Source organism: Aythya ferina (assembly GCF_964211825.1).
Source record: "Aythya ferina genome assembly, chromosome: 1".
In the NCBI taxonomy this organism is placed as follows: Eukaryota; Metazoa; Chordata; class Aves; order Anseriformes; family Anatidae; genus Aythya; species Aythya ferina.
The window spans coordinates 105,877,888-105,897,774 of NC_140296.1; the positions used below are offsets into that span (position 1 = coordinate 105,877,888).

General features: G+C 36.0%; 1 protein-coding gene across 11 annotated transcripts in view; it reads right to left on the reverse strand.

The window, feature by feature from the left end:
* The window catches only part of ROBO1 (roundabout guidance receptor 1), a 737,333-nt gene that overhangs the window by 25,065 nt on the left and 692,381 nt on the right, over positions 1 to 19,887 (reverse strand). For 8 of the 11 annotated variants that reach the window (XM_084506318.1, XM_084506315.1, XM_084506317.1 and 5 more), the window contains 5 exons: positions 15,608 to 15,805; positions 12,155 to 12,181; positions 9,401 to 9,443; positions 5,511 to 5,665; positions 912 to 1,247 (listed from right to left, as the gene is read on the reverse strand). In XM_084506318.1, the coding sequence (XP_084362444.1) occupies positions 912 to 1,247; positions 5,511 to 5,665; positions 9,401 to 9,443; positions 12,155 to 12,181; positions 15,608 to 15,805 (759 nt within the window). The remainder of the gene's footprint in view (positions 1 to 911; positions 1,248 to 5,510; positions 5,666 to 9,400; positions 9,444 to 12,154; positions 12,182 to 15,607; positions 15,806 to 19,887) is intronic. The other 3 variants (XM_084506319.1, XM_084506312.1, XM_084506313.1) reach the window with 2 other exon arrangements.

A 19,887-nucleotide genomic window follows, 5' to 3' on the forward strand; every position in this document is an offset into this window, starting at 1 on the left:
TCTTTTTACTGGATCACTTATCACTATACGACCACTTGAGATACAACTTTCCATGCAAAAAGTTCAAAGTTAGAATAGGTCCAGTTCCTAGGGATACTGTTTTGCAAATCAGGTTACTAAAAGAGGTTGCATGGTAGCCTGCAGGACTAGCAAGAAATCACATACCTATTTCTTCAAACTCCCACACATTATATTAAAGAAACATGCCCTCAAGGCCACGAAAGTAGATTCTGATGTTTCACGTTAACACTGAAATCAATTTATTTATAGCTTCTGGATCCACAGACTTCAGTCAGGGTAACAAAGGAATTTAGTTTCCAAAATTGTGTGCAGTAACATCGCCTCTGAATATGTGAATCGAAGGCTTGCTAGGAACAAGTCTAAAATGAATTGGATAGCTCCATTTCTGTCCCCAGTGTACAACAAAACACAATTTTACAGAGTTTGATGTGCAAAATTTCATTCGTTTACATGAACATGTAGATTTAATTAGTCTCCATCCACGACTGTGAAGAGTGGGTTGACCTATTTAAAATTTAAGGTAGAGTATAACGTAACTACCATACATCTGGTTTATGAATAAAATATCTGGCCTCTGTCTTAAGCCATCCCTTAACCAGTATTAAATATAAATTAATCTCAAATCAACAGGAAGTATATTTTATATATATATTTTTTTCTAAATATACAATTTGTTATTTGTTATAATAAATTCACTATCTGAAGGTTATTGTGGTGCTAATTAACTTTTTGACACTGTTAGCAGTGAATAGCTAAACCTAAAGAGGAAGAAGTCTAAAAGCACCACAGAAGTCTGTAATTGCTGAACCTGAAAACTTTACACTCCCAGTACCAGAATGTCAAAACTCCTCTGATGCCTAAAGAGGAGAAACAAGCTAAAAGCTCTTCACCTTTGTTTAATTTGTTTTGCTCCATAATGTTGTACTGTATGGGTGCAACCTCTTGCTTTTGCTGAACAGAGGGTTTCCAGTGTTTCTCATTCGTATCCCCGCTGCCATTGTTAACATTATTGCTGATATTTGACTGGATGAGTTGAGTGGTGGCATATGGAGTGGGCTGCCCAGGTTGGCTGACAAATCTTCCATCCTTTAGATTTGGACTATTGAAGGTTTTCATCTCATTGATTTTGTTGCTTAGGTCCACGTCACCATATACAGTTGACTCAGGCAACATCAGGTTTGTTTGCTTGTTGTCCAGCTGATTGTTGTAATTTGCTATACAATCGGCTAACCACAGAGGAAAGAAAAAAGAAAAGGTCATTCTGTTCGCTTACACTATACTTTCAATGAAATTCCCTTAATTTTTTTTTTTTTTTTTTTTTTAGTGCATAACTACATGTCTCACATCCATGAAACTGAGATATTGTAATTAACTAGTTTATGGAATATCTTTTACCTAGTAAGTTACTGTCTATAGTCTTAAGTCTCCAGAACAAAAGTAGTGTTCTCTGTTTTGCTTCACTGTAAATTCAGATCTATTGAATTGTATCTACTATGACTTACCTTTTTTTTCTTTTTTCTTTTTCTACATTTGCCATATAAATATTTACATTTTTAGATATTATTCTCAAAGCAGTATAAGTACCTAATAACTGTGATTAAGATAATTTAATTTAAAGAAAAAATCAACCAAAATCTTATAGTGGCAATAACTACACAAGACAGTCATTTCATGTCAATATAGAATGAACATCATTTAGATTTTTGTAATTGGTGTAAGAAACACAATACAACAGATTTTTATAAAACAGATTGAGGAATGATTAAACATTAACAGAATTAATTAAAAAGAAACAGTACAATGCAAAAGGTAACTCAGTACCCAGCAGAAAAAACTTTATTTGATCATTGTTTCTTTGTACAACTTTGCATTTCAGATTGAAACAAAAGACAGGAAAACAATTTGGAATTTTTGCTAATTATTAGTTGCTTTGGATATGGCAAGGTAATATCGTAGTAATACCATTGTCCTGTGTGCAAAATATTGACAGCATAGATAGCATGAATTCATTTTTTCTAATAGGTATTGTATCGTTAGATCAGTACTTGTTACAGTCATACATTAATTAGATGAATACTGGTGTTCAGGCCACTACTGTGTGAACCAATGGGCCTGTCTTTCTGGCTTCCCTATCTCCTGTAACAGTAACAGTAGTTACTGTTACTCCGATGTAACAGTGGTTCCATACAATTTTTTTCTCTCCCTATCTAGTCTGCTGGAAGAACACTGAATGGAGTAATGCAGTCTGTGGTTTTAGAAGGCTAAGTACAACCAGCATACCATGATCATTAAACAAGAATTCATTTGCCACCTAATTAATGCATCAATAATTACATAACAATCACCAGGAATATATTTTTCCTTTTCAAAAATATGTACCATTTATGTTAATGAGTTTGATTAAAAACCTGAAGTACATTACCCATGGAGGCCACAATTCATTTTCTAGATCATAAGAGTAAGTACAGAATACAGGATTTGACCATTATACTAAGTGAACTAACTTCGAAATACAGAGGACATTCAATTTTTAAAAAAGTATTCCCTAATACATACATCTTTGTGGAGAAATATTTTCTGAAAAAAAGAGGAATAAAACACAACTAGAGGAAGAAAATCACTGACCCAGTGATTAAGGAACAATATCAGAACATGCCACATCCAACATATTCAATTCACATTTCATGCCCTTAGCTTTTATTTTTGAAGGTTTTACGGTTTGATATATTTTTCTTTCTTATGTAAGGTGTTATTTATTTATTGCTTCACAGTCTTCATTGTCTTGATTTTTGCTTCTTAAATTTCTTCATTTCTAATTTTTCTCTCACCTGCTGAGACCATGCTAGTCTTTCCTCCTCTCCAAGGGCATTTTATTCATTATATTGGGCAATTAAATATCTAGTATATTCTTCATTCCTAATACGTCATGCTTTGCTATAATATCCTTGCACAGTCACTTGTAATAAATATTTTTACCTCCTTCCATTTTCAGCTACATCCAATTTTTGTGTAGGGCAATGTAATAGATACAATATACACAGCAGATACATTTTTTACATAAACACATTACAACTCCTCATACAAAGTACTTAAAGAAAACTGGTTCACCTCTATAACATTTTTATTCTGCTAGATATTTTTATTGTATCTACCTTTAGAACAATGTGTTCCCATTCTGTAAAGTTGGAATATATTACTATAGCACTATGACCATCTTATCTGTCATCAAACTTACAGGCTGTACTTCAATGAAAAGAATCACTTTGCAACACAACCAAGCTTAACACAAAAGCTAAATCAAGAGAGAATCTGCTGCACCTCATGACAAGATGTTGTATTAGTTTGCAACCCTCAAAAATGTGCAGGCTTCCTTTTCTGGATTTGTTAAGTTTCCATTACTTAAACCTGCTATGTGCTATGTCGGAGAGGAGAGGAGAGGAGAGGAGAGGAGAGGAGAGGAGAGGAGAGGAGAGGAGAGGAGAGGAGAGGAGAGGAGAGGAGAGGAGAGGAGAGGAGAGGAGAGGAGAGGAGAGGAGAGGAGAGGAGAGGAGAGGAGAGGAGAGGAGAGGAGAGGAGAGGAGAGGAGAGGAGAGGAGAGGAGAGGAGAGGAGAGGAGAGGAGAGGAGAGGAGAGGAGAGGAGAGGAGAGGAGAGGAGAGGAGAGGAGAGGAGAGGAGAGGAGAGGAGAGGAGAGGAGAGGAGAGGAGAGGAGAGGAGAGGAGAGGAGAGGAGAGGAGAGGAGAGGAGAGGAGAGGAGAGGAGAGGAGAGGAGAGGAGAGGAGAGGAGAGGAGAGTTCAGTGGGAAGGGACCTTCAAAGTCCATCTAGTCCAACCTCCTGATCACTTCAGGGCTAAACAAAACTTAAAGCACATTATGGACAGCATTGTCCAAATGCCAGGCACTTACAGGCATGGGGCATCAACCACCTTACTAGGATGTCTGTTCCAGTGTTTGACCCCTCTGTTTACTGTGAGAGTAAAGAATTTTTTTTGCAGTGTCCAGTCTGAACCTCCCCAGGCCCAGCTTTGTGCCGTTTCCTTGCTTCCTGTCATCGGTTCCCAGGGAGCGAAGACCAGCACCTCCCTCTCTGCCTTCCCTCCTTGGGAAGGTGCAGGGAGTAGTAAGGTCATCTCTTGGCCTCCTCTTCTCCAAACCAGACAAACCACATGTCCTCGGCCTCTCCTCACAGGACATATCTTCCAGCCCTTTTTCCAGATTTGTTTCCCTCCTCTGGATGCTTTCAAAGACCTTAACATTCTTTTTATTTTGTTGAGCCCAGAACTGCACACAATATTCAAGGTGAGGCTGTACCAACACTAAATACAGTGAGAAAGTCACCTTTTGGCCAGCTGGCTGTGTGTGTTTAAAGCACCTCAAAACGTGGTTTGTCCTCTTGGTTGCCAGGGCACACCACTGAGTCATCTCTCCACCAGAAATATTTTTACATAGGTATTTGTGAATATGATATCCTCGGGCAGGGTAAGACACATGTCTCTAATGTTAAAATCTCTCATCTTACCCCGAAGCACCTGGTGCTGGTCACTGTCAGACAGGATACTGCAGGAGATGAATTACCACTATCACATTATGGCTGGTTTCACATCAATTACACTGGATGTAATGCTGTTTTGCACTTATGCAACTTCACTATAGGTAATCATGCTCCCTCTCTGAAATGCTGGGAAATGCTAACAACAAAAATCAGCTAGAAATCCTGGTAGTTTGTAGGCGATGTGGGAAAGACATTTTCATTCCTCACTGGTAGCATTGGCTGGGTTAAAATAAAAGGTGCATCAAGTCCATTTAAAACAAAATGTGTAACAAATAGCACTTCCAGGTAGATTTCCCCTATTGTCTTCCCGTGGCACTCACAATGTTTTCTTCAAGAATACCCTGAATCCTGTTCAAGCTCCTGGGAACTCCTACTTAACCTAACATTTCACAATTTCTTTCAGATAGTGAAGTTAACTTTATTTTCCACACACCCTAAATGGAAAACCGACTATCCATTTTTGTATAGAATGGAATCCCATGAGAGGTTTTTAATGTGGCTAAGTAGAGTATCTTCCAAGTACTTTAGTGATGTTTTATTTCTTGCTTTTCATTGTGCCCAAAACAGAAAGAAAATCTCACTGGTATCATTTTTAATACTTTTCCTTCTCCATCTAAGTAACAAAGATGTGCAAAACAACCTAAAAACAAAGTTATCTGCTGTTTGTCAGATGTTATAACATACAAGTTCAGTGCGACTTCTGGTAACGTGGGACATTGCAGGGGCTCCTTCAGCTTTCGACACAGATTGTTGCAATTGGCTGGGAACCACAAGGGACCAAAAAGGGACAGAAAGCATAATCATGACATAGTGGAATGAAACTACATTAAATCTGAACATATATTGGAAATTAAAAAGAAAAAGAAACCTGTTCTCCAGTATTATAAGCATATACTATGTAAAGAAGATTCCTAAGCAAGGCAGAAATATATCTAACCTGGTCGACTGTATGTTGTAAGGTTGCTATCACTGTTTCCGTTGCCAGAGGTGCAGCAGTTGATGGAGCAGTCATTGTGGTTGTTCCCTGTGTTAGGCCAAGTATCTGCTAGCCATGGCTGCGTGGCTGGTTCACTGATGTTTAGGAGACCTGGCCTTTAAAAACAAAGCTTGGTCATTTCAAAAATTAAACAAAAGCGTTTTCACATTGCAATTATATTCTTCTCAGAAGGTTAGATATCACTTATTAAAGGGCTTAGACACTGGAAAATACAGCTTAATTCAACTGTAGAATGGTTTTCAGTCTCTTATGTAACAGACTAAAATAACCTGCTCCTTGATAAGACATTCTGAAGTGAACAGCCAAGGACAGCATTGGTTCAGGTTGATGAACTGCGCATAACGTATTTGTGTGCAACCTTCAATTATCTCGAGAATTTTGTTGATAAAAAAAAAATAATAATAACAATAATTATTTTTGGGGGGGCGCAAGGGAGTGGTATTTTTATCTTCTTGTTCTTTCTTTGTATTTCTTACAGAAAACAAGGTAAAAAAGAGGTCACTGGCAAGTCAAACACAAAGTTCAAACATGGAAGATGGATACACAGAAATACAAGCCAAGTTTGCATGTGAATAGTCACAAGTTCTTGGTGATTTATGAAGACAGGTACTAACCACCATCAGATACTACTCTTGTGGATCAAAGGGAACAGCAGATTACAGAAACCTCTGTTACTTGGGAGCGTTTGGGTCCCATTAAGCACACTAAGTATGTGATATATCTTTGTTAATGAATACAACACTTGCTTAATCTTTATATAGGTGGAACGGCAGCAACTCCTAAGCAACTTTAAAGTAACTGGGAATACTCGATAACTTTACAAATATCCAGATATCAATACTGCATATCAGTTACATTTGGAATAATATATTCCCACCATCAGCAGAAAAAGACAGCATTGCTTGGTTTCCAAGATGCTGAGTTTTTCTAGGGAGCATGAAAGACACTGATGAATGTTTAGTAGAATCTTTGGTGCCTCTTTAGTTGTTACAATAATGATGCATAACAGCATGTTATGAAGTCCCACACAAGTGACATCTTCTACCAACAATTGCTTTTGATAACTAAGACGCTTTTTAAAAAACAGAAAATTTTATTCAGTCGTATTAAAAAAAAAAGTAATGCAGACTCTTTCATCACATGATTTAACAAGCAAATTTCCATTGGAAACGGTATAAAAACTAGTCTCTAATATTAGATGTGATGTTCTTCAAAAATAAAATACACTAATCCTCTGAATCTACAAGTTGAGAATACAAAATGCATGCAGTTTTTTAAGGGAGATATAGTTAATTAATGCTGCAGGCCTAAGACATATTCTTAGAATGACATTTAAAGGTCTATACATATGTGTATAGACCTTTTCTGCACTGCACATGTCACCTGACAATTTAACATAGGAGGTGATGAGGCATGACTTACTGCCAGGCTATCACACCAGACAATACACATTCATTAGAAAGGTACATTTTTTAGAATCTGAAATAAATGTACAGCCGTGTCAACATGTGAAGAGCTGGGTTGAAATACTTTTTTTTTTTTTTTTTTTTTTAACCTATTGCTCTGCTCTTACAATGAGAATATACCTCAAGGCATTTGGAGGAGACAAAGTTTCCAGAATATGGGCACTTTCAAGGCCTGTGTTCTGGATTTTTGCATAGAAAGTTAAAGGCACTTTGTTTCTAAAATTTACTTTCCATTAAAACAAGTTGTCACGTAAGAAATGTGTTGTGATGTATATAAGTAGAGGTAAACAATACTGGGGACATTTAGGTGGAAGTGTTAGCACAAGGTGTTTGCATTACATCTCTATACTCTGCTGCAAGACAGGAGATGATCTTTTCCAAAGATCTTCAGCCTTTGAGGTGAATTCTTTGAGTCCTTGAATTGCTGCACTGGGCCTGGGTTGGGGTGGGGCATGGTGAGGTGGGGTGGGGAGAGCAAGCAACTGCGTGGGTGCCTGGCTACTGGCTGGAGTCAATCCACCCTAATTACCATTACTCGAGTTCCAGCTGAAAAGGGGATTGCCACAGAAATGGGCGTTTTTTTCAGCATTACAGAAGTGGGGATTATTTTGAAACAGATCACTGTGGCATTCTGAATAATAACTTTAACATGCTCGCATATCTGCACTCGGCAAAAAAATGCTAAACCTTTCCAAAACATTACAAATATAATGTAAGGAAGTGGAAGCTTTAAGTTTGAAATTCAGAGTAAAGATTTTCATATGTAAAGATTAGATTTTTTTAACATTGCAAAAGTATGTTTCATATTCTACTAAATGCTGTACAGCATCAGATGCTCTGTAAATACCATATACTCAGATGAACAAAAGAAGCATAGATGTTAGCACTTTAAATCAATTACACTGCTAGATTGTGGCATGGATCCTTAAAAGTAGGGCAGTAAAAAAGACACTGCTTCTTTAGCAGTACCAAAATGACTGTATACGACGTAGACACTTCTGGGTTCGTATCTGTCCTCTGAGTCTATGTTGACTGTGATTTGTCTACCTTGTGCTATGGGATGAGCAAGAAAGCACAGTGGCACAAAGAACACAAAGGATGTTAACTGTATCTTTTTGAACAACCTTGTCAGGGAAAGAGATGGTTTGTCTCTGCTCTCTCATTTTCTCACTATCCTGGGGTGAAGGCAGCAACCCAGTGATTTACAGATTTGTCCATTCAAACATCACATGGTAACTGTTCTAGAGGTTTTCCTCCATGTTTTTATGGCTATGACAATACAGCAGCATACAGTACTGGACAGAGAGATGTGCAATTGCTCATAATGTGCCAGGTACAGTAGCAGCACTGGATTAACTCTGCACAGCATTCAAGCACACTGGGAATGTTTAATTTTATGCCTAATCCTCACCATTACCAAATTTTTGTAAGGTTTTGCATATTAGGAATTGACAAGATGCCACTTGTGAGACAGGAACTGATATAGGAATTTGAACACAGCTGTTCTCTGAGATTTTAATGCTTATTCCAACATCATGCCAAATCTTTAGCTCAAATGCTTACAAAAGAGCATGCACACAGAAAAAAAAAAAAAAAAAAAAAAAAAAAGTGTGCTAATAGAGTGACAATGCTCCTACCTGCCTTTTTGCTAAAACTGCTATTTTGCCTCCTGAAGAAATCTCCGTCTCTATGTGGGAAAATTAAACTACAGTTTTGTCCATTGCCATTCACTAATAACGTAAACCCAGTAAACATAGTTCAGTTAAATCTTCAGTCTTGAATGGAGTAGGTTCTCAGAGTAAGGGGCTTTAAATTAAGTCTACATCTCCTTCTCCTTCAGTGAACCATCTCTTGCAAGTAATGCTTTAACTGTTTTGCATTCACAGCAAGAGTTTTTCTTAAAAAGTCAGTTTACAAGCTGTTTGTGTCTGCAGCACATTCTTCCAATAAATGTTTTTTTTTTTTTTTTCTTTGTAGCATTTGTGAACCAGCTGTATTTCTTAACCTTCATAAGTGCCACGACTTAATTACTTTTACTCCCTTAATCAGATGCTAAGTCAGATATTTATTTTGAAGTTAAAGTGCTCCCTCTGCTGCTTATCTTTTGAGGTGCAGTTTTTACAGATTAACAAAGCAACTCAAGAAAATACCATGACCCATTCTTTGGAAGTCATCCTAAAAATGCAAACCACATCCGTCTAAGCAGTAAAATATATGGAATAAGTGTATGCATTAATATGATAAATTAAAATGTGTATTTGCAAGTTGTTGTTCTGCCATCACTTATAAGGACAATTATACTCCCAACATCTTTAAATGTAGTTGCACACAATTTACAGCTTTAAAAATAAAGCACATAATTACCTGCCTCCACTGCTTACGGCATCTCCTCCTCTTTGATAGGTTACTGAAAAAAAAGATTAAAAAAAAGAAAAAAAAGGAAATAATTTAAAAAGCACACAGACTCCTTACATAACAATATTAAATCTGCCTTTGTTTCATTTCATGAAAGACAGTAAGTGTGCGGTGTTTATACTTTAATTCTGAGTCTCATTCTGAAAGTAATTCCTTCAAATGCAAGTTTATACATAATACTTGTGATGCTTGATAACTGCTACTTTTAGCTTCATCAAAGTTTCATATTCCAGTTACATTCAGAAAAACACAAACAAATACATGTATCATTTATGGCAGGAAGCCATTCATCAGGTTGAACTTATCCTTAACATAACTCTGCTGACTTCAGTGGAGTTACTCTGTGGAAGAATTTAGGTCATATATTTATTTCATGAATGACTAGATGTTAAAGCTTTGCTCTACCTTATTATTTTGGTAAGATTAAAGAGGTAGTATGATTTTATAACAGACTTTAGTTCCAACATAAACAATGGCTCATTACAGCTGGACCTCCTACGAAAACATGCTTTTTTCTGAACATTACTGCACTTTACTCATGGAACAAGCATACTCTAAAAATCCACAGAAGCTTTGTATTTTATAACACTTTACAATTGCATTTAATAATGATACTTGGTTTTTAAATCTAAAACCTTAGAAGTATAAATCTTGGTAAAAAGTGACTGGCAGAAAGAATATTTCCTAAATTAGTAGGAGCAGTTTTGCTAGCATTTCATAAGCATCATACATTAACTAAGTGCACAACCACATGCTTTATATGTTGGCATGGATTGTGTATCCTTCACAATGAGGTATCATGGTTAAAAAAGTTATGTTACAGGATGTATACATCCAACAAGAAACAGTGCTGTATATTTTTGGGGTTTGCATTGGGCTAGGCAAAGGGTTAAGGAGACTGCCTCCCTGCAAATGCTTATGGATTCTACACTTTCCATCTAGGAATATCTTAAAAAAAAAAAAAAAAAAGAAAAAAAAAAAAAAGCAGTCGAATTCTGCTCTTTAGAAGAACTCCAAACTGTGAGCCTGCAAGAGAGAGATAAATGCTGGCAGTGATTACAGTAACAGGATTAAAATGTAGAATTCCTTGCTACAGGTAAAAGTCTTTTACTGTAGGTAATGCTAAAGAAGAGGATATGGTACCATTTAAAGTCAGTGGAACTCACGACTGGGATTGTGGATTGAAAAAAGATTTTTTTCCTTTAAACATTTTACATACTTTGTGTTTTTCCAATTTCTTCTTTAAAAATCTCAGTGATATTTATTTTGCAGCTCTGACATATCTTATGGAGCTGTGATATTTTCCTTTAATGTTAAGAATCCAAATGAAAAAATGTATATTAGCTAACCTACCAACCTCTGCGGAATTTCAGTAGCATGCTACAATTGTGATTGCAGTAGAAGCTCTCTGTTAAGCCAATTAAAGTAACAGCAAAATAATAATTTGCATTAGTCTCTACCGTGGATCTCAAAGGACTTCAGAAACATTAAGGGCCACTCTGACTCATGCTGAACAGTAAGCAACTCCACTGAACATAATAGGATGACTTTTGAAACAAGACACTATTCAGTGTGATTAAAAGCATGTGGATAAGAATCTAACCCATTACCACTAGGTCTGCATGGATCAATGCAGATATACATGAGATTGTTTCAGCTGCAGTCACACCTGGAAGGATGTAACACAGCTGCAGTCCACAGGCCAAATTAGTATGGTGATATTGAGCTATTATTTTGAGCTAAGTATTTCGAGCTGATTTTGTGCAGAGGAATAGTTAGGTGGCTTTTAACCTGCCTGGGTATTACATGACCTGCAAGTCTCATAGACAATAAGGCATTTAGAACAGAGGAGGAAGATACGACCTGTCTATTCACTCAGTTTGTAGCTAAAAGGAATATATGCAGTACAACGGTGGATAGTGAATGTGTTGAATAGTATTCGTTGTTGAGGAAAAGCTTCTGAACTCCCAGACTATGGGACTGACTGAAGGTCCAGTCTACAGAACAGAAAGGCTCTCACTGAAAGTTCTGGTGGGCTATGGCTTGGTGTGTGTCATGGAAATAGTTTGCACATTTCTAAGCATAAAGAAAAAGAAGATGATTTTAAACCCACCCTGAATTTGAAATGCAGCTTTATGTAAAACAAGTTGACTGCTTAAGAGTTTCATAGCACAAATACAGCTTAAGGCAGCAAGCAAAGAAATCTAACTGATAACACACTTTGATTTCCTGTATCTGCCAAAGCAGAGAACTCCTAGGACACTGGTTTAATGCAGTTTCAGAGGGAAGACACAAGCAAATGTTTTGCCAACTGTAGTCCCATCGGTTCCCTTACAAGTCAGCATCTGGGCTCTGCTAAGTCATTCCTCCTTCATCAGAAGTACCTTTGAATCACTAGATGTAGAAGGCTACACTACTTGAGTGTAATACAAGAAGAGAGCCCAGGTTGAACTAACTGACAGGAGCATGCTACAAAATGGTATGCTTGCATCACATGACAAAATGGTACATACAAATGGAAAAAAAAGTGTCAGCTACAAAGCAAGTATACTCTACTTAGAGAAAAAAATAATGATACCCGTCATTAATGAAATTGTTTTAAACACTTCTGAACAGATGGGCTGGTTACGTCAGAAAAAGAGAAACAGTACCACAAACGCATGCTAAAGTAACAAAGAAGGGGGGAAAAGTGCAAATATATACCTGTTGGTGTGAAGGTAAAAGACGGGACTGAAAAATCAAAACAAAATACAAACTGGTTATTAAGCTGAAGAGAGAAAGGGAAACATACCACATTAGTATAAATCTAGCAGACAGCTGAACATAAAACAAATGTAAATATCTAACCCAGTAGTTCATTCACATTAATATAGAAATAAAATTAAATTTGCGATTCAGAAAGAAGCTTGTCTCCACAGATACCATTCTGAAAAGAAGTTTGATACTTCACTGTGCTCCTGAGGGGAACAACTAGTTTAACCTTTCAGTATTCCTCAATTTGGTATCTTACAGTTTTCTGAAAATCCTAGTACAAACAAAAACCCTACACTGTTAATCATTTTAGAACGCAAAATGACAAATTCCTTAACAAAGCTTTATCAAGGTCCTGTTGAATCTTATCTGCAGCTCACTAAGTAAATGTTCATTATGCTGAACTAACAGGCACACTTCTAAGTATTCAGTAAGAAAATAATTATCATATAAAGGAACAAAGACAACTGCTATTTTACTGTATATGATTTAAGAAGGGTACCAACTCTCACTGTAAAAAAAGGCACTAAAACTTACTGCAGCAACTCATTTTTGTTTTCAGAGAAGAGACTGCTAAACAGATATGATCTTCCTTAAGTAATCATAAAAAAAAGAGGTAAAAAATATCACTAGATGTAACACCTTTCTACCTTTCAATCCATGGCTTTACAAAGGAAAGGTTAACAAAGGAACAATGACATTGCTTGACAATCTTCATTTTTGTAGCCACCATAAATCCACTTTGGATCAATAAAGTCTGTAATCCAAATACAGAGTGCTAGCTAGCATCTGCTCTTCCTATTAGCACATGCTCCCCCTCCTGTCGAGAAGACAGTATAGTTTTTCTACCACTGATGGGCAGAAAAAGGTTAATATTGCCCCTTTTGCTCTACTGAAAGCAAAAAGAAATTTAAGAGAAACAATAAAATATTCACTAAAGGAAACCCTTAGATGGATTGGCAAACCTGTCACAGAAATAAAATATTCTGGCTAAGAAAACAACCATTACTGCAATTTTTGCAATAGTTCCAAGGTTTTGGGGTGGGGGCTCTAGAGTGTCTTGTTACAATTTAGAAAATGCTGTAGTTTCCCCCCACTCTTTCCAAGCCAATTTATTTTCCAGGAATATGACAAAAAGCAAAAATGCTCTGAGCATTTTGCCCATTTCAAGCTTCATTTATAGTACAGCTCTTTATTGTGGGAATTCCATTGTGTTTTCTTTGAGCTAGGCCTTTTCACACAGTCAAATTTAATTTAGCTACATTAAAAAATATAGAACCATAGTAACAAGCTTTCATTAAAATAGAAGGTGCACTTAAACCAAAGCTATTCAAAAGAGAATCAAGTGTCTCAAAATTAATTTGCAGTCGCAAGGACATGAAAAAAAAAAGTTAAAATACTGACTCATTACTCGCCTGTGAGCTAAGTACTAATACTAGTTTAGTTTTTAAAGAATTGAGGAACAAAAGAAGAGAGGTTCACCTAAATGAAATCTTTACAGCTATCACACAAAGGAACAACTTAATTCTCAGAGCTTCTATTAATAAACTCTTCTGAGTGTTTAAGAGTACTATTACAATGTGTGTGTGGGAGCAGTGAAGTATTTCAACAGATGTCAGGCCTGAAGCTAAACATAAAAATAAATAAATAAATGCTAGGACTGAAGAAAGTTTGCACTTGAAGTGATGACTTTATGCACTGCAGAGTGGCAAACTACTTCGCAATTTGTATTTCATTAAGAATAGCTTCCCTTCCTCCTCCCCCCCTTGAGGAATACTTGATAATGGAGATGCATACCCTACTTTTCTGTATGTTTTTATAAAAATCCCTACCAAATTACACAAAAGATATTTTTTTACAGATATTGAAAAACACAGCTGTTTTGAACAATGGCCAATGTCATTAAAGTAACCATCTTTAAGAACAAATTGTATGCCTTTTGCTTAATCATAGGTACTGCTTGAAAGCATAGTGATGTTAGTTTGATAGAACTGTAGAAAGGCAGTATGGCAGCATGCTATTAGTAAAACAAAACAAAGCAGGCCGATGCAGCAGTATGTCGAGATTTGTCTTATCTAAGAAATCCTAGAAGAATGAAATTGAATGCGGTATTTGTCCCTGATCTCTGTGGTTATAGCTCCACTAAGAGTCTAGAGCTATAGAGCTAGGGTCTACCTACAGCTTTGATACTTTAATAGCACGGAAGACAACTGAACCCTGCAGTACTCCAAAACAATTTCTAGGTTTCCATTCACTCAGTTACTATTTTTAACAGTGCCCCTTTTTCACGCCAACACACTACTACTGTTTAAAAACATTTGTGGTATATTTGCCACAAATACATGTATATCTGTCTCACCCATCGTACATTCAGTCTAGAAGTGACTAAAGAATGCAGTTTCATCATGACACCTTTCAACATGTTATAAGGTGCACCTTTTAAGCTTAGGTCTATCTCTTGACTGTCAAATATCAAAACAAAATCTCTCTTTAAAAGCAGGATCTTCCATTTTCTGATTCATTCCAGAATTTATGGTTTTCACTCCATGAGTGCCTACAAGGTATTACTTTGAGATGTAATGAAACGCAACTTATTGAATTCAGCTTTAACGTCAGGACTTAAAGACTTAAACCTTAATGATTATTGTATCAGGAGAAATCACATTTTTATTCTAGAAGATCTTCCAAGTAGAGATTCTACTTTGGGTTGTCAGGGAGTATAGTGTAAAGCACTGCTTGTCCACTGACAATCTGATATAAAAGGTATCGATAACACAAAAATGAAGAGTGCTTTAAAGCTAGTCCCACTGCTGTCATTGTAACTGAATGCAGATGCAAGATTTGATAGTCCCAGAATTCAGTCCCAGAGAAGGACCTCACAACAGCATTTATGAAAGGATTTTGTAAAGTATTATTGACGGTTGTGCTTTCACAAACAGCTCCTTCACCACATTACCCAGGAATATGAAGAAATTCAAGAATACGCACCCAAAGCATCACTGTAACTGACACCACTGTTAGTATTCTCAGCAGTAAGCAAAAGACTGAATGAGAGGGACAATGAACAATCATCCAGTTGCTTCCTTTCCAGATGGTATATGTGCCAGGCAGTAAGAACACATTGGAAGCTCCCAGACTTAAATTCGTCTTGGACATTCCTCAGTTGTATGAGTATCTTTATGAAAAGCCAATCTAGGTGCTATACACTCATACTTTAAAGCCAGGTTAACACATTATGTAAATACTAGAGCTTTCTACACCAGCTGCTGATCCAAACTTTCTGAAAATATTGAAACAATTTGATAATTCCTGCATCAAATCTTATAAGAGCAAGAAACTGATGATACAGTAAATAGCCAGTAAAGAGGTATTCAACAGCTAGGGGATTGAAACAGAATATGGCACCTTTTCTGATACCAGCATAAGTACTAGTGAGTCCACTTCGTTTCTTCCTGTGGCGATATAACCAGATGCTGAAGACCATGAGGATAATCCAACAGGCTGCACCAATTCCAGCAATAAAGGCAGGCTGTTTTACTACATCAGAAATCTGCTGGGCTAAACTGACTTGATCTTCTGAAGACACAGGGTTTCCATGAGAATCTAGGGAAAAAAAAAAAAAAAAAAAAAAGACATCCCAAATCTCCAGTTAATCTGAATGAAACACTGTAGAGGGCAGCATGAAAAGAATCAACAGAACTGTAGTCCTGTTCTTCAAGGCAATATGTTTAAGATTGTTTTTGAAAATCTCTTTTTATAGGACTAGGTAGAAATAGTTCAATTTTCTTATAAGACAGGTATCTCCAAATCTACTGGGCTTCGTTTGTAGTGACTGCTAAAATCAGACCACTAGATTATTTTATTTTTAATTTTAGCAAAGCAACATCAATTTGGAAAAATCATTCAGAAAGCCAGCAAAAACCAGAAAGTAGACAAAACCTCATATATGAAACATGCTTAATGTGTTCTTAGGGCTCTGTGAATGTGCAGAACTCAGGTACACATATGTACACTCTCATAACTGAAAATCATAGAACAATTACAAATTCAAAGTTCATTCACGTGAGGTTGATGTTGAGTGATACATTTTAATTTAGCAGTTCCTGACAGACGACTTAAATATCATAATACAGTCTAACATACTCTTTGCAGTCTCCCATTTTGACCTCAGTTTAAAAAAGACTATTTAATAGTACATAAGTAAAAGTATAAAATAACCAAATTCTGCCCACTTGACATGGATGACAAAGCTTAAGAATGACTAAAAAGGAGTTCTAAATTGGTAAAAAAAAAATAGTCAAACAGTCTCATTATTATTGGACATGTAGCCCTCCTAAAATACTGTTTATCCTTAAAAATACCAAATCAAACTGAAGAACAGGTATTTTTCTACACATTTTAAACTTTTTTTTTTCTCCTACAGAGAAAGCACCAACAATAATCAGTCTTTTGTTCTCTTTCTGTGCTGTACTTTTGCAAGAACCTTCTAGGAACAGTAATAAAAATATTCAGTTACTGAACAATGCCTTCTAACTAAAATGAAGCAACTCAAAGACAAAATACTGTCTTCCTGATTTTTTACCACTACAGTGAGTGGTTACTGGAAATTTCATTATTGCACAGGGTGAGGGCAAGAATTTGAAACCTTTACTCAGAGCAGATATTGCTTTACACATTCCACAGCTTAGTCTTTGAAATACCCATTCTTATTCATGTGTAAATCCAAGTTTATTTATTTATTTATTTTTAATACTATGGGTAGTGACAACATATTCTGAAAGAGATCAGTGTTTTAAGGTGAAAGGTGCCGTTATCAATACTATTAATATAAACTATGAATGAAATTAAGACGCAGTCACATAAAAAACAACACCTTTTCCTAAAGGACTAACCAGTGAATAGATTAGTTTATTTCAGTAGATCTTGTATCTTGCTGAATTAAACCTAAACAAAATATAAGAAACAGCAATACAAAAAGGGTACAAAATAACAGTAAACCATACAAAAAACAAACCTCCTCTGGAAAATGATACCTTTACGAATGGGAAATGGTTAAATTAATAACAACTTTTTTTCAGTGAAGAATTCCAGATTTCAGTTTTTCTGACATACTTATTTGGCCACGGAATCACTGCTGCCTTTGACTGTTACCTTATTGGAAAATTTATTTCATATTTCAGGTCCCTGTATCTTCTGTGATCCTAAATGCACTGCCTAGCCTGAAAGTTCAGCAAGCAGACTCATTCTTTTGTACTAATACACTCTTTGTGTCTGCTGGGTTTATAGATTTCATGCCTATTTGCGCAAGGTTAAGATGGGTTGCTTCAGATTTTATGGAGACAGCCAAGTGAAGTTCCACACAAGTGGCCAGATGGGCTTAAATGTATAAAGTATACTGTGACTAATGAATTAAAACTGTCACTTTGCTTCTCATCTTTTGTGTCTTTGCAGCTGAGGCCATATTAAGATATGAAATCTTGCATCATCAGTCTGTTTTCAAAATGAGTAACTCTACTGTTTCTATATTTTTAAACAGATATACTACCTCACATTTCTTAATGGAATAGAAAAAAGATTTCCAGACTGTGGAAATCTATTCAGGACTATGGTCCTGAATAGATTCAGAAGATTGATGAATGCTTTTCTCTAATCCTTTAAAATATATATATATATTAAATAAAAAATAATAAAATAAAAAATGCAAATTTAAAAGCCAAATGAGAATGTTTTTAAAACATGTCAATAATACAACCATAAAGGACAGTATTTTTATATACATCAAATACCAAATAATCTCTTTGAACACCTATTGTTCTAATTTTTAATTAAGATTCAACTCATGGTATTATTTTGTTAGCCAGTGCAAGCATAAAAACAGCATAACAATGTATTTGCTTTTACGAGGCTTACGCTACACTGTATATAGGTGGATTGTTAAGTGAATTAACTGGTATGTATTTACATCTATGGTGACAAGAAAAATGAATATGTGTACATGTATATTCATATATACAGAATGATAAAAAAGAACTTGTAAGGGCTTCAAAAAGGTCACATTTAACCCATGTCTTTCTCATGTTCTATAGATAGAAAGCAAGCTAGATATATAGCAAGAGGAGCAAATCTATTTAATGCCTTATTACTGAAGAATTCCATATACAATATGTAGGAAGCCTTTCTTTGAGAAGGGCATCTTCACTCTTCGTAATAGCCCCATGAGATCAGTCAGGAAAAAAGCTCTTGAACGAAAAAAGTACTGTTTCTTCATCCCAGGAAACTTCTGGAAACTTTGCCTGAGATATAAACGGTTCTTAATCAACATTCCTGTTCCTGCTTGCACTCCTCAGGGAAACATGCCAAAATAATAAGTGAACATAAACATTGTAAGGCAAAGTGCATCTTACTGCCAGAGCAGCAGCCGCAGCTTATAATGTACTTGAAAATGCCTCAGAGTTGTTGGAGCAGGCTGATCCCACAACTCCTTGAAACCAGCATATTATTACACTGACTCATCCCCTTGTCTTCTACCCTGAGATAAGAACCTTCTTTTTTATCACAGAGCATATTGCTATGGCTATTGCTCACAAACTAACTGCCTGATCTGACTGTCCTGAAGCTCCACATTTTAAACTTCAATGAAATCTTGTTACAATTTCATGTGGGGAAGAAGTGGGACCTCTAACTCTCTATGGAACACTTTAATGTAAATAATATAAAAATCAATGTTTAAAGTGTTAAATGTTACACAAATGATTAATATAGAATTAAGATTTGAACGCCAAAGTTTTAGAAAGGCAGGAAATTCCAGGTTCACAGGTGTGCAATCAACTTCATCTTTGCCCTGTATGTATACAACCAGTATGGTACTTTCCAATACATCTGTCTCATTTAGTATACAGAATGTACAATCAGGAAATAGGAAGATATATATATTTTTTTGTGGACATTGATAATTTTGGCAACTAAAAACAAGCAAAACACCTGGAATCTGTAACACAATGTCTGTTGTTTCCTCAAATACATGTGCATGTTGCAATATGAAAAACAAGGTTAAGAATACACTGCTTTGTAGTTATGCACATTTCCAAACCTGGGAAAAACAAACAAACAAACAAATAAACAAACAAACATTTTTGCAGTTTGATCTTACAGCATAAAGCTTGTGAGGAGATAGCACCAAGCTGGTTTGGAAGTGCATACTTGAGGAAAAAAAAACGTCCCTTTTGTTATCAAGTTGTTTGCAGGCCACAGGACAAAAATATCAACAAAACCCACCGTACAACTATCACACTAGAAGCATTTGAAAGGCTGACAGAATAATATCCCTAAAGGCATCTTAGCTGCTTCACAAATCACATCTCCTAAACAAAACAATTAGAAAAATGATTCAACGAGACTTTCCTCTATTTTGTACACTTGAGACATCCACTAGTTGAAAAATGCACTCAACAATTATAATTGTACAGTCATTTCAATAAAAAAAATGCATAGCATGTATTCATACAAATTATGTATTTATGAGTCACATTAACTGGTGTTGTGGGGCCTTTCATAGGTGGTACCCCGAACAAAATATGTTGCAGTATGTTCCAATTTCATGACTTATTTGCCAACAAGGATGTATTATACAGCAGAGCTACCACAGGTAGCATCATGTCACTAGACAAATCTTAGGCAAGAGACTG